Source organism: Xiphophorus maculatus, chromosome 3, assembly GCF_002775205.1.
Source record: "Xiphophorus maculatus strain JP 163 A chromosome 3, X_maculatus-5.0-male, whole genome shotgun sequence".
Lineage (NCBI taxonomy): Eukaryota > Metazoa > Chordata > Actinopteri > Cyprinodontiformes > Poeciliidae > Xiphophorus > Xiphophorus maculatus.
Genome location: NC_036445.1, coordinates 16,713,771 through 16,730,026, shown reverse-complemented (window position 1 = coordinate 16,730,026; position 16,256 = coordinate 16,713,771). Strand labels below are relative to the sequence as shown.

Here is a 16,256-nt window from a genome sequence, read left to right as displayed (position 1 = left end):
GAGCTAGGAATTGAGCAAGATAGGAAAGACGCAAAGGACGGAGGAAATAGGGACACAAGGAAGAAAAACAGGTTACATAGAAGGAAGGAGAGCGAAGGATGATTTTTAGACAACAGTATTGGTAATAAGGCCTGGAAAATACATAGAAATATTGGATTCTTTCAAACTCTTATTCGGTTTGCCGACTTATCCAGATCTGGAAAATACTTTGAGTGACGGGGAACCTGTGCGGCCCACGTGTTTCCACTCACCCAGCAGCGCCGCCCAGTGCAGCGGCGTTCTGAAGAGGTTATCGTAAGCCGTGACATTGCAACCCTCATAAGACGTTAACACCTCAACCACTGCCTCGTTTCCGTCGGCAACAGCAAAGTGCAAAGGCGTCCGACCCTCATAGTCCTGCCAGTTCAGCAGGGACTCAGTGGGCGCTGCTTCCTTTACACAGACATGCAGACTGATGAGTGAGGATGGCAGATTTAGACGTGTGTGTGTGTGTGTGTGCGTTAGTGTGTACCAGTATGCAGCGGACAGTTTGCGTGGCGCTGGCCTCCTGACTGTGTGCAGCCCAGTGCAGAGGAATCTTGCCCTCGCTGTCCGGGATGCCGATGTTGGAATCGTGCTTGATGAGAAGGCGGACGTGCTCCCGTCGGTTATAAAATGCTGACCAGTGAAGAGCGGTTTGCTGTAAACAGACAAAAGAAAAAAAAAAAGGCGATAGACAGAGATGGATGAATGAGGCTGGAGGAGACAGAGGGATTGCTGTGGGGCTGAGGTTTCCACTTACGTTCAGAAAATTACTCCACTATGACACGGTCAGGAAATATGAAGGAACGTGCAACACAAAGCTTGTATTGAAGGCCCCACAGCGGCCCAGAGATCCTAACCCAGATATTGACTCCATGACGGCTGCTGAGCTATTCTGAGATCTGCTGAAACCACTGTCATCTGACGCGATGATGCATATTGGATTATTACAAAACTAAATACTGATGTCAGATACACATCAGCTCCTTCAGACAGAGGGGACAGTGTGTTTGTGGTCTTATCAGGAAAACACAGAACAAAGACGCAGATTGTTGCATCGCTTGCCGTTGTGTGCGAGCGCGTTTCAAGGAAACTATCCTGAGCCGGTCTGTTATCTCTCTGCAGGTTATTGGTCAGACGCCTGGACTGGCTGCTTTCTAATTGAGAAATTGCAGTGAAAAAGTATTCCTACCTCTTGAACTTTTGACATTTTATTCTACTATGGCCACACACTTCAGAGTATGTCATTGAGATTTTATGTCATGGACAAACACAGAGGAGGGGGTAAACATGAAGGGGAGGAAAAATTCTAAATAGTTATCTAATTTTTTCCCAAATAAAATTCTGAAAGGTTTTGCATGCATCTACTATTTCATGCATCTACGATTTCTTCATCCCACTGAGTCAACACTTCGATGTGCTACATCTGCAGCTGCAACTTTTGAGGTATTTTTTTAACCAGCTATGAACATCTAGGGACTAAAATCTGTTCCCATTCTTTCCAGCTTAACAGCTCAACCTCTGTCAGGTTGGATGACTATTTGTCTATTTTCCCTGTCTTGCCACAGATTCCTAATTGGACTGGGCCGTTCAAATGCATGAATACGCTTTGATCTAAACTATCCAGTTGTAGCTTTTTTCTGGATTTTTAGGATGGTTGTCCTGATGGAAGAATAACCTGCGTTCAGGCTCATCTCTTGTATTTTTTTCCAGGATTGTACAAGACTTAACTGAGTTCAATTCAATTGAGTTTACTTACGTTGCGCCAATTTACAACAAATGCCGTCTTGAGGCACTTTACAAAAACAAAAAGTTGTTTCTGTTTCGATTGGAGTTGATGGGGAGTATTACAACTCCACACAGCACTTTGCATGTATGCCATTAAATCTACTTTCATGTGAGCAGAGCAGCTTCTTCTACATGTTTGCTGTTTCCCCTGCATTGCTTCTGAGAAACTGCAAGCAGAACTCGCTATTGCCTTCTTTCAAAACTGAGTTCCCTCTTGCCACACTTCCCCAACGGCCAAATTCACAGAGCAACTGATTGGTAGTTTATCTTTCTGCAGGCTGTTCTATCTAAACTGTGGATCTCTGCTGCTACGCCACAGTTACAATGGGCATCTTGGCTTCTTCTCTGATTAAGGCTCTCTTTGCACAGATTGTTAGTTTAGGTGTTTTGGTAGAATGTATTTCTATATTCAGAATAAAATGAATCCTTTATTACAAAAGAAAAAAATGTGCAATGACGTGAGCCTTTTCTATAAATATGAAAAATTAAGAAAGACAGATAGCCTAGTTTGAATATAGTTATTTTAAAAAGTATTGTAGATATTCAAAGCACATTCTGCACATGAACTTGCTGAAAAACTCCTGAATAGACAATTTGCTTCAGCCATAATCAATTCCTTTTTGGTTTTGTAGGAACCACAGGTTGCAAGTCGCTGGTCTAGGGCATCAAATCCTGATAAAATGCGCTGAAGTTTATGGATGTAACGTGAAATAGAGGCGGATGAATAGTTTTGCTTGCGTGTGTGTGTCTGGATTATAGAACCTTATTTTTGTCCTGCGTGTCCACCTCTCCAGGCCCGATGTGTTTGAGCAGCAGGGCGAGGGCTTTGGGAGACGGGTGTCGCGTGGCCAGGTGGAGGGGGGTCATGCCCTCCAAATCCTTCTGCAGACAGTTGGCACGCCTGGACAGGAGCAACTTCAGGAAACGCACATTGCCCTGCAAACACACCGCCAGGGTGAACCGTGCTGATGGGAATTTCAGAAATCAGCCATTCTTCTCAACGGTAGTCATGAACCAGCAGCGGTGTCACGCACACATACACACACACACACACACACACACACACACACACACACACACACACACACACACACACACACACACACGCACACACACACACACACACACACACACACACACACACAGGGCTTTTTCAGTGGTGTCTGCTTCAATCCGCAGGTCATCCATCTCCGTCCCCTTCCTCCTGCCTCGCTACTGAGCGCTTGTGATGAGCTGTTAAACAGTAAACAGCGGCCACGTCTGCCTGTCATCCCCCTCCACATCATTATCACCCTCACTCCTGGCCTCTTTAACTACCGGGCCCCCTGGGTGATGCATCGCAGCGGAGAGCTCAGGCGACGGCGGCATGTCCACGCCGTGCGCACGTGTGGCTGCGCTTTTGTATATTTGCCTTTCTGAGGATGCAAAGCCACAGTCTGACAGATCTATCTTGTGTGTGAGGATGCATCTCGACTGTGGAGGAGAGCGTGTGTGTTTGTGTGGGTAGATGCACGCACGTGGTTGTGTGTGTGTGTAATCCTGTCCTCTCCATTCTCAGTCCAATTAGATCAGTAATCCCTGGTCTCTCTTGCTGTCTCAGCCACTTATTGATCAGATGTCAAAGAGACAGGGCTTCCCATCACTTGCATCCCCCAACTCACACACACGCACACACACATGCACACACTTTCCATCGCTGAGATCCTACCCAATAACCTATTACCTCCCATCTCTTCTTAACGATATGATGATCCTGCATCAAAAGTAGCGACATTAGTATTATTGTCACATGTAGCTGTGTTACAAAAGAGCATGTTCCTATTTGTCTCTTAAGCATGATGTGGAATAAGTCTTTACATATAAAAGCATGAGTTACACTGCAAAAACACAAAAGTATTTTTGGTCTAGTTTCTAGTGCAAATATCTTAGTGCACTTGAAATAAGACAAAACTAACTAACAAGTGAGTTTTCAGCAATAAATAGGAGCTTGAATATTGAAGCGGTACAAGACATTTTTTCCATATAATAAGAGTAAAATATCTTTTTTCACTGGCAGATTATTTCACTTATACTAGTACTTTTTCATCAATATATGGAAAAAATGTCTTGTACCGCTTCAATATTCAAGCTCCTATTTATTGACTTAAAACAAGTTCCTAGTTCCTGCTGAAAAGTTACTTGCAAGTTATTTCAAGATATTTGCACTATTTAAAAAAACTTTGTAAGGTTTTGTGCAGTGTAAAAACTCACAGCTGCAGTGTTTGTCCTTAATCATTATATATTAATCAATAATACCCCACATAAACTCTCAGGCTTTGGTGGCAGCCACTAGGGGGCACTAGCTCCCCACTTGAGCTCATTTAACTTCACTTTGATTTTGATGGGCAGCTTTTGTTGCAATATGTTTTAGAAAATTTATACAGAACAAACGATGCATAAAAGGGTAAATGCTTGAGTGTGCTCCACTGTGCGTCTGTGGGAGTCGGTACCTTCTGTGCTGCCAGGTGCAGAGCGCTCCTCTGGCTGTGGTCCGTCTTGTTGACCAAGGCGCCGGCCTTCAGCAGAACATCAGCGCAGTGTAGCCGGTCGGCCAGCACACAGTACATCAAGGGGGTGCGGCCAAACTGGTCCTCATGGTCCCTCAACTGGGGCTCCGCTACACACGCACAGTCAGAGTTAGTTATTCTGCGTTTGAAAGAATAAGTTTTACAAATTGACTCATTTCTGCTCCTTGTCAAAGTTCAAATGGACTAAAACGTCTGTTTTCCTTCACAACCAGCTTCTCTTCACATCTACTCACTAAAATCGTATACACAATGTGAATAAACTATGTTTTATATATATATATATGTATATATATATATATATATATATATACGTATATATATATATACGTATATACACGTATATGTATATATATATATATATATATATATATATATATATATATATATATATATATATATATATATATATATATATATAGAAGGACCTAAAAGTTTCAAGATTAGGTTAATCTTGAAACTTTAATTATTAATTCTCTGGTAAATAATATGATAAAGAGGCTCATCGTTCTCTTCTGCTCTTCAAAATGGGAAAGACCAGGATAAATCAAGAAACAAGAACATTTTAAAAAATATTTTAAAGTTTTATACAACTGAGACTTTGACAAACATGGCTGGATGAGCCTTTTTCTCCCAAACCAACACAAATTTAAAAACATGCCATTTGCTAAACTCAACTGGAACTGTCTGTTTTATTTAGTTGAGACTAACTGAGTCAACAAGCTGCAGTGAAACATCTCCTGCTCACTCTTACTGTTAAGTATGGTAGAGGATGTGTGATGCTTTGGGCTGAGAATCCGTCTGGAGGATTGATGCAAGTCACTTACTTGATGCAATGAGATTTCCTGAGACAGAAACTTTTAAAACTGCTTTTAATAATTAACTGAGTGTAATGTACTGATTATTAACTGCAATCAGAATGCATGTGTGATTAAACTGAGATTATTTTCTTTGCAAAGTGCCTCAAGATGACATTTGTTGTGAATTGTCGCTATGTAAATAAATTGAATTTAACTGGTCTCCCTCACAAAGGCCTGCAGAACCTTGTCACAGTGGTTGTTACCGTGTGAACTATTTGAAACGTTGACATTTTAAAAAAAAATCTGGTCACCTCCACCACGAAACGGAAAATGTTTGATTTGTTCTCCAGATAGAAAATCAACTGTCCTCTATCGGGATCCAATAATATAGAAACCATGGACCCACAGAGTCTCTTAATAACATTAGCATACATAATTACAGAAATACAAGCAATGCATTTAAATATAAAAGCAATAGGAAATGCTACTTTCTGCAGTTACTCTTTTTGATTTGATAGATTTTAAATAAGGAGGCTGTGTGCTTTGTTTCAGAAATGTGAACTCAATTTGCCTTGTACTCAATCAAGTATATTTTTCTCTTTTGTAGGGTCTATTTTTATTAGAAGTAGAAATTAAATGATTGTGACATGTTGAATGTCACAATATACAAAGTATGTTTCTATGTATTACATTTGTGGCTTAAATTTTATTTTGTAGGAATGAGGAGAAAATGGACTAAAAAGGTTGCTGATCTACACAGATTGTATAAATAAACCCCTCGCTCCTTTCTCTACATGTTATTGTATAAGACCAAGTGCTGAATTTTAAAATGTACCCAAATTAAATGTTGGACTGTTTTACATTCTTCAATTGTCATGTTAAGGCTTTTTTTTTTTTACCCCTCCAGGGGGTCTTTTGTTGGCTCTAGTGTCCCTTATGTGATAGTAGGCTGACAGGAAACGGGGAAAGGAGAGGAGGGAAGACATGCGGCAAATATCGTCGGGTCCGGGAGTTGAACCCGCGACAGCCGCGTCGAGGACTCAAGGCCTCCAAACATGGGTCGCGCCAACCCCTACGCCACCACGGCACGCCCATGTTTAAGGCTTTTTACTCATCTTCAGTAAGTGTGCCAATACTGTTAGAGCGTACTGTAGCAGAGGGAGCTACTGATGAACGCCAGCGTGTGTCTGACCTGTGATGAGTTTGACGAGGGCGCTTCTATCTCCGTTGACAGCTGCCGCATGAACCTGCGAGCCGGGGGAAGCTGATCCTGGGCTGGACGTTGCTGAGGCCTGCAACAAAAACACACTGAAGGTCACAACTCAACCTAAAGCAACATACGCTTACTTATCAAGTGGGCAACATAATGAGCCGAGACAGCTTCCCGTCTGTCCTCCTTGCTCTGAGCAACACCAATAGCTCTCTATAAAGATGGCTTGCATTAAATAAGACAAACTTAGGAGAGTAAAAATGACAGAAATTTTAGAGGAAATACATCGATTTAGCAAACCTGGAGGTGAAGAGCTTGATTTGCATTTTTTCTGTAGTCCAAATGAAATAAAAGCCACAGAATATTCAACAGTAGATTTAAAATCACTCCTGACACCGCTGTAAAAATCTTATATGTTAGTGAGGCAACAATTAAATTAAAACTAATACTAATACTACATACAGTATATAATTAATTGAAACAGTTTCTGATCAGATTTTTACCATTTGGTCTTACTCAGTTCACAGTTGTGGTCAATCATAGCAAATCTAAAAAAAATAAAATAATGTTCAGCTGTCATGGTAGAATATACCCAACATTTTCTCAATTAGATCCTTCAGCTAAAACCAAGGTTCACAGCAAGATTCGAAAGAATCAAAATAATATCTCTGTACAAAGGTATCAGCCAGGAGAGGAAAATAAACAATTTCTCAGGGATTGGCAAAAAACACTAAATCTGGACATTTCTCCAAGTTGAAGATAAGACAAAATGGAAACTGGTCACTGAAAAAGCAAAGTCAGAAGAGGCAAATTAAAAGCATAACACAAATAAACAAATAATATTGTACAATTATCAAGAATTGCATAATCAAATTAAAAGAAATTAATAGAATAATTTTAGAAAGTATACAAGACATGTATATTTGTACATATAAACCATTTATAAGAAATTATAAAAATCAGGAAGGATGTGCAAATAACAGAAAGGATGTAAAGTGATGGTCTTAACAGCAGCTGGGAAGGATCTGCAATAACGCTCCTTTGTGCACCTAGGATGCAGCAGTCTGTCACTAAAGGAGCTTTCCAGCTGAACAACAACTTCATGCATGTGTAGAACACATTATTACATTTAGACATTTATTTAATTTTCCTTTGGGATCAATAAAGTATTTTTGAATTTGAATTGAATTTGTCCAACAGCGATGTTACTTTAACTAGATTTCTTCTGTCTCCCACCAAGGGGTCATCTTAGAACATCCTGTAGGAATGAAGAACTGATGACGGCTCTTCTAAAGAAAACTACCAATACCACAGGGCTCAAATTTCCAAAAAACTTTGTGAAAGAATAAGTTATAGTCTGCTAAGACCAAACTGGAAATTTTGGGACACAATTCTTAAAGAAATGTTTGGCACAAAAACAAAACTGCATATCTCGAAAACAACACCTACTGTGACAGATGAGGGTGGTGGCATCATGAGTACGGATGAAGTTAAATGAACAATTCCAGCTCTCAGTCAGTTTTGATCCAAAACCTTTAGGTGGGAGTTAATATTTTCAGTATCGTGGTGAATGCAGGTATACATCCAAACCAACAAAAGAATAACTTCAGAGGAGAAAATGACAGTTTTCTAATCTTTAGACCTAATCTGACAGAAAATCTGTAGGATGATAAGAACTGGGGCTGTGGACAAGAGAAGTCTTCACAATCTGACAGATTAGGAGAACATCAGGAAGATAGAGTGGGCAAATATTGTATTAAATAGAAGAACACTGAACGCTGAAATTAAATGTAAAGGTGTTTCAGCAGAGATTTAGTTTAAGAGTGCACACACGTATGTGGCTAGACTACTGCAGTTCTTTTAATTTTTTTAATACTTTTAGCCAAAACAGATTTTCCAGCTTTAATTATTTACAGATTAAAGATATCTGTTAAATTACAAAACCAGGATTTTTTTATACATTTTAAACCATTTGAGATTCCTAAAACATACCTCGACGCACAAAAAAATTCCAATAACTGAAGGCGTAAAGTGTGTGTGTGCGCGTGTGTGTGTTTGTGCACATTGATACATGGATGCTGGATGTCTCCTCCTGCTGAGGGGGTTAAATCTCTTCCTGGCCCCACTTAACCAGAACCCAGTGAAAGCTGGGTAATCTGCAGACAGGAAGCAGCTGGGGAGGGGGGACCCTGTGTGAGCATGTAGGAGGGGGGTCTCTCTTCATGTCTTATTCATGTCTCATTAATACTGCAGCAAGCCTGGATGTGTTTGTGTGTGTGTGTTGGGTTGGGAAATGTGGGGATGAGCCCTGCGGGGCAAAACACAGAAATCAATTATTGCCCCTAAACACATAAACGCTCGAGGCACAAACTCCTGGTTACAATGAGAGAGTTTTTCCAAAACATTTTCATCACTGTGTCTAGAAACAGATCTGATTTAACACTGGAGATGCACCAATCAATCGATCAGAAAGAGGAATCTGGCAATTTTCCCTTTAAGGGCTCAGATCCCCAATCACAGGTCAAATACTGAAAAGAATATTTACATTTCCACTAACTTTGAACAACCTTAGAAATCAGATGAAGGTAAGTGACATATACTCTGAGGTAATCCTGGAACCTCTTTGTGCTGGACACAGAACTACTGAATCTATTAAAGAACAGCATTTTTCTTTTCTGTGGTTTAGTCCTTATAAAAAAAACAAATCAAAATCAATAAGAAAATTAGAAATCAGCAAAGAAACTTCTGATCACTGGCTTTCCATTTTATATATGGAAGGATGGATGAATGGATGGACAGATGGATGAAGCTTTTACGTAAATACCACCATTAAAGAACCTGGTTGGAGATTTTTTTCTTAAACTCAGATGTTTATTTTGTACACAACAGAACTAGGCATAAAGTCCATTCCCCCACCTTTTCTACACTACTCAACACTTTTTAGGACCAGGAATTTTTGAAAATTGTCAAAGAAATGATGAAAATCCTCCAGGTTGCTGCTCTATTTTCTTCTCGTTCCACTCTTCCTCCCTCTGGTCACCTCATAAACAGCGCTCATGTAGACACTGCGTGCAGCATGGCAATTACTTGTCATGCTTCTTGCTTTCTCACGCTCCGCCAAGAGGTGGTAGGGACCTAACCCAGGGAACATCTTTGTGTGTGAAAAAGGGGGTTAGGTAGAAAAGAAATGGAAGATGCAGCACCATAAAGGTGTGTGTGTGATTATGTCGCTGCGTGAGTGCTTGGAACATGTGCCGCGTCATGGAAAGCGATCTTCCGTGAGAGGCAGAGAGTTTTTACGGCCACTTCACCAAAATTAACCACAAGCTTCTCTAAACATCTCTAATTAACAACGATTGCTCAGACAGAAGTGTGCACATACACGCATGCAGCTTTCAATTACTAATATTAAACATGTGCAGAAAGAGCAGACATTTTACAAAGTTTTACTAGATTTGATGTTAAAATCATGATACAAAGACTTTGTTTCCCCTTGTAGTCTGAACTTTTCTTGCACCATGAAAATTTTTCCCTCCCTCAAATTTTTCCACATTTTTTTCCACTTTAAACTAGAACCACTTAGGTATTTTACAGCATGTTGACTAACACAACTTCAATCACTGTTATGAAATAGGAGGGAAATGATACAAGGTAAATCTTTAAAAAAAAAAAAAAAAATCTGAAAAGTGTGCCATGGATTTGGACTCAGCCCCCCTGAGTCACTTATTTGTAGACTGTTATTATGCTGAAGTTACAGCTGCAAGTATTTTGGGGCTTATTTCTGGCCACTTTGCACTCAAAGACACAGCAGTGTTTGCCCATTCTTTGCAAAATAGCTTAAGCTTGGATGGAGAGTGTTTTTGAACAGCAATTCTCAAGCCTTGACACAGATTCTCAATTGGATTTAGGTCCAAACTTTGACTAAGCCGTCTTATCAAATGAAGGTGCTTTGATTTTAACCATTCCACTCCAGTCATATGCTGGCTTTTCTCCAGTTTTGCCTGAGTTACTTGTTTGTGACAGCTATGTCTGAGTTGAATAATAGTTTTCTCGCAGCGTGATGATGTTACCGCCATGTTTAACTTGAGGATGCTGTGTCCACGGTGATGTGCTGTGTCAGATTTTAAAGCAAACCAAAAACAGAGCTTCTTTCGGGCTTTCTTTCAGAAATAGCCTTCTTTTTCACACTCTCCTGCTGACAGACATTTCCACCTGAGTTCACTGGAGTTCTGCATCTCCTCCATAACTATCATTGTCATTTTCGCTGATATTATGATTAATGTTATTTTGACATACATAGATTGTAATCTTGCCATTGCATGTTTTTTCTACCTGCAGACCTTTAGCATATTTTGGAATACTACATATGACATGTTTTGTGAATTGGTACTCTACAGATAAACTTAATTGAATTGAATATGAATTAAGATCTTTGCAGTGTTACCGGAATAAAGTGGGGCTCAATTCAAAAACAAAAAAGCCCTATTATAATTTTTTATTTGTAAAAAAAAATCCCTGCATCATTATTATTCTTCCACTCTACTTTTTTTTTTTGACTACTTTGTGTTCGTCAATCTCCTAAAATCCCAATAAGATCCATTGGTATTTATGGTTGTAGCATGACAACATGAGGAAAAGTTCAAGAGTTCTGAATAGTTTTGCGACCTACTGTGTTCTGATTCTTCTTTACATTTTTCAAGTGAACCTGAAAGGCTCCAGCTGCTGCAGGAATAAAGCAAATTGATTATGAATAATCTTAAAAGCAAAAAAAACCCCCAGAAAATCATAATATGGCCGAAAAGTGACACAAGAGGGACGAGTCAATATCCAAATCCATGTGTGGGACATTCATGACCGCCATATGCAGCCAGTTATAGTTTCATGAGAAACGCAGTGCTTTGGAAACACCCACCGCGCGTCCAAATTTGGCTAAAAAGGCTTTTTGAGATGCAGTGTCTGCAGTCAAACAAAGGAGGGTGTAAAAACAACACAAGTTCCCGTTGAGAGGTTTGGAGTGGTCTCATTTAGCTATTCATACGAGTTCCTCGGGGAGCGCTCGGCTTGTTAATAGGAAGACAATAACTCAGAGTAAACCATCGATCAGCAGCTGAGGTCCTGACCAAGTGATTGTGCATCTGTATGAGTATCGACTCATGCTGATGCTGACATTATTTAGTCTTTATTCATATTCTACCTCATATAACCAAAGTGACTTTAACAAAGAATCCAGATGCTTCCCTGAGACCTTTCAGCAACACTACAGGTGTGCGGCACACAAACACGCTGCAGCCTGTACATGCACACAGACCCTAACCAGCACATCAATAGGTGCTATTGAGACGAGAAGGTAAAGAAACCAGAGTGTGCGTTTGTGCAGAGCGTTTTTTTTTCCTGGCTGTCCATCACTGTGAAGGTGTCTGCTTTTGACAGAAGACAGCTCTGACATGCTGGGTATAAACAGGGGGGAACTACACAACGCTAAGCCCACACACGCCCACACGCAGTTTTTTTCAGTTTAAAACATACAGATTTACAGTTTATGAGTCATAACAGAGTGTGTTTAAGTTCTTAGTCAACGTGGGGCCATTATATCCGCTGTCTAGGCCACCTACATGCCCCTCTGTGTGTTTCAGAATGAGTCTGTATGTTTCAGATAAAAAGATATACGCTGCAGGAAACAAGCCCTGGGTTTTGACTGACAGCTAAAGAGGTAGGAGGACGGATAATATCAGTCCAGAGGGATGTCCAATCTGCGAAGCCCCATTTCTGGGGGACTCCCCGGATCCCTGAAGACCAATGAGCCGGTTCCCTCGACTGGTTGGGGGCCGAGCCCCGGGGGCACAGCGGGGCCAATCAGCAGGAGGCGAGAGGGCTGAGTGACATATAGATCTGCTAATTTACATCATTACCAGAATGCATCCTGACAAATGAGCCCCCCGGGCGCGAGCCAATCACCTGGGAGAGTAATGCAATTAGGCGGGACTACAGCTGTCAATCTCACAGCCACAGGGGTCAGTTTGTGATGCCTATGGTTACAACAGGCCTGCCTGCTGTCTGATTATTAACATATAAAACACATATAAACATAAAGCTCCAGTCAGAAGTTTACATACACTCTGCATCAGAAGGGTTGTATCCAGCATGCAGTTCATGGTTTTAGTTAGTGCTTTGCTTGTGTGTGTCTCCAGCTTGGGCCTAAGAATGGTAGAAGAATGCAATTTCTTAAGAAACTTCTACCGAAAAATATTTAGATACGAGTCCTTCTCACCTTGTCTGTGCAGTTCAGCCAGACACTCTGAAAGTAAGAGAGGTGGTGCGTTTAGTGTCATCGCATTATATCACTAATGAGATGCCTCCAGGAAGGAGGAGAGGGGGAGACAGCAGTGCAGGCAGTAAAATGAAGAAAAGACTGAAGAGAAGTGGAGAGAACATGAATCGGGGGGCTGGGAGACAGATAGACCAGCTTGGGGACTTTTTCCTCTCTCCTTCTCCATCCTTGTTCGCCCCTACACCTCCAAGTCTAATTGGACTAAAACTGTGATCTAATTAAATGGCCAATTAAAGTGCAGAGAGCAATGTGCCCACTGGCGAATCAGAGGACGAGGACGTAATCAAATGGAAAAACAAACAGAAAAAGGAATCAATGGAAGTGATGAAAAATGGAAAAAAGGAGAAAAAAAAACAGAAAAAGAAACAATAAAAGTGATGGCGGCTTTGTGCTGCTACTTAAAAATAACTCCTCCACAAAAGAAATCAAGTGCAGAGGTTTCATAGCTGTCAGCAAAAATAACATTTCAAATGTTCTGCTTTATTAAAATGTTTCTTTTTTCAACTTAATCTACAAGATAGCTCCTAAGATGTCTTAATACGTAACAAATGGTAAAAAGCTAAACTTCCTGTTTATCATTTATTTTTAATATCCGCATTTTAGTCTCTGAAAAGAAAATTGAATCATAACTCGTCATGTTAATAATGTCTTATATTTGTGAACATGTGTATGAAAAATAAAAATGGGAACAGAACTAAACAGCACTATGAATGGTGCTTTAGTGTTTATCCACATTTGAATTTGTCTATGTAAAATAGCTGAGGTTCAGTCAGACTGAGCATCAAACATAACATCGAGTTTCAAGTCTTGCAACGGAAAGCAACCAGTCTGGACTTTGACTGGTCCATTCCATTGTAGAGTTGTCTATACGTCAAGAGTCATTGTCTTGCTGAAAGGTGAGCTAAATGTGTTTCAGCACATGAATAAGGTTTGTTCAAAACTCCAAAATGCCATATGAAATAATTCAAAGTTGTTGGTGGTGAGAATGTGACAAAATGTGAAATAGTTAAAATCAAGAAACAGTCACTGAACACTTAATCCAAGGCACTGCACATCAGAATCTGTGTATTTTATCCTGGGCAATTAGAAATTAATCTAAATTTGTGTATCTGTTAAAACACATGGAAACTAAAACTAATGCAAGAAATAATTATGAATAAGACAAGATTTATTTGTCCTTCTTCAAATTTACTTTGCTTTGTTTTCTAATGCAAAAAATCCCAGAATAGAAATTTTTGACTAATGATTTGAGCAGGTCAGTGATTTGTTTTCTCCTCCTCAGAGGGAGCTGATTCTTCCTCGCTCCATCTGTGACTATGTCCCACACTGGGAACCCCCTATGGACAGCTTTAGCACATCAAATATTAATGCTGGGATTCAATTCAACATCTAATCTCCTTAACAATTAGGGAGATGCAGCACCCACAATTAGCTTTGTTACTAATTGTTACCTCTACAGTCTTAACCCCTGAAGGGTAATTATAAACTGGAGACCAACATATATACAAACAATGAGTATAAAGGAAAGGTTCTGGGATTTTGTGAAGCTGCTTTAGGGTTTTGGATTCTTACCATATCTTTGTGGAGGGGGGACACTTTGGAGGATTCTTCCCAGTTCAGATCATCCTCAGTGGGTGTGAAGACACATCCAGGTCCCCTACCTGGTCTGATCCTGGCTCCTGGCAGAGCAAAGAAAGACGCTCACTCACGCTGAGACCCACCCACCTGTCCACACAAATAACTGCCAGTAAAACTCAGCTGCTGTGCTGATGACAGACGTAGGGATGAGAGAGACTGTTAGTTTTTATACTTGATCTTATCAGATGTGCCTTACCGGTATCAGGATATGCAGAGGTTTTAAAGTGTTCCAGCAAAACTTTTTTTTTGTTCTGTTCCTATAATTTTAAGTCTTTTCTGGTTTCTCAATCTTTTTTTTAAAAAAATATTATTTTTAGCACAGAATATTAAAGCTGCAGTATGTTTTTTTTTTTTTTTTTTTTTACATATTTGTTAAAACTGTCACTATGTTGTGACAGTTTTTTATGAGAAAAATAATCTGTGAAAAGATTGATCTCCACATCCTCCTGGGTCATTATTGCCATCTAAAGAAACGCACCAAAAACAACCAATCAGAGCTAGGAGGAAGGGCTTAGAGCTGTCAATCAACTTCATGTACTCACTGTTCAATGTGCTAATGGTGGAGAAACAATTTACCTTTACAGGAAAACTGTTTATCCATCATCATCGGTGGCTATGCTAACTAGCCTAGCATTCACAACACTCTGCTATCAGGAAGAAGTTGAAGCGTAATAGAGGGGGAGCGGACATGCCAGGGTGATTGACAGCGCTAAGACCCTCCTTCTCTCTCTGATTAGTTGTTACTAGTTTAGCACCGCAACAAGGCAGAGGAGCACAATTTTTTCACAGACTATCTGATACCATACTGTCATGACACAGTGACAGTCTCAACATGTGTAAAAAACAAATTTCATAAAAGTTACATACTGTACATTTAAGTTATGGCTATGTAATGACCAACATCATCTGCTAACTTGATAGTTGTCCTGTAAACAGTCACTGACTCCAGAAGTAGATAGGCCTACTAATTAATATGCTAATATCAGCTTGCTATAGCTACAAAAAGCAAAACGACAAAAATATATGAAATTGTGCGCCCTAAGGACCTAAAAGTAAAATTACATTTAATGGATATTTCTTATATGTTTTTGACGGAGTCTGTATATCAATATCAATACTTACTATGGGATAAATACCTACTATACTATAAACAAACTCAAAGCTACAAACATATTATAGATAACACAATTACAACCCTATCAATATGTTTCAGTAGCAGTACGAAAAATGGTTGCTTCTCTACTCAAAATAGCATTTAGATCATGATATTTATATTTAAAATATCTGTGTTAATACATAAGTATTTAAGTGGAAGTGGAATCTTAATGTTTTTACTCAAGCTTACCATAGCAAGATAATCTGAAAGTTTGAGTGAGTTTGAAATAACAAAAATTACAAATGAACGTTTTATGCAGTTGGAAGGAATTGGAATATGCCATTTATGTTTATTTTGGATTTCTTCGTTTTTGTCTTTTTATTTATTTATTTTTGTCACACCTAATGTTTCAGATCATCAAAGTAATGTTAACACAAACATAATTCTTAGTACATTTTTAAACACTGTTTTTAAATGAGGATTTCATGTGCAAAAGGGGGTAAACGCTGTGTTACACATAGATGTGGGAATAGCAAACCTCTAACTACAATGATGCAACTCTCCTGTGTTTCGTGAAATACATTTTTCGTACTAATACTATGGTTCAACACAGCCTAAGATTAAAACCACTCGAAATGTTGATAATGTATCATGCCAGTTTAGTCCTGTTTGTAGTCATATTTACCTTCGGAATCTTTTTTTCTCAGACAAAACTCTTCAGAAAGTTTTCCTCTCAGGCGTCCCGTTGGATCAACGCTGTAAACACTACAACTCCCGTTACAGCGCTACAGCAAAATTCACTCGCCATGTT

General features: G+C 39.7%; 1 protein-coding gene across 4 annotated transcripts in view; it reads right to left on the bottom strand.

Moving 5' to 3' along the window:
• invs (inversin) overlaps window positions 1–16,252 on the bottom strand; it is a 30,199-nt gene extending 13,947 nt beyond the window's left edge. For 3 of the 4 annotated variants that reach the window (XR_002752534.1, XR_002752535.1, XM_023330759.1), the window contains exons 1-7: window positions 16,131–16,252; window positions 14,284–14,390; window positions 6,366–6,465; window positions 4,299–4,465; window positions 2,572–2,745; window positions 512–679; window positions 252–432 (exon numbers count right to left, since the gene is read on the bottom strand). Coding sequence is in view for 2 of the 4 variants with exons in the window: in XM_023330759.1 (XP_023186527.1) it covers window positions 252–432; window positions 512–679; window positions 2,572–2,745; window positions 4,299–4,465; window positions 6,366–6,465; window positions 14,284–14,286 (793 nt within the window). In the remaining 2 variants the exon portion in view is untranslated. Of the gene's footprint in view, window positions 1–251; window positions 433–511; window positions 680–2,571; window positions 2,746–4,298; window positions 4,466–6,365; window positions 6,466–14,283; window positions 14,437–16,130 lie in introns of all 4 variants that reach the window. The other variant, XM_023330760.1, reaches the window with a different exon arrangement.
• Between the last annotated feature and the right edge of the window lie 4 nt (window positions 16,253–16,256).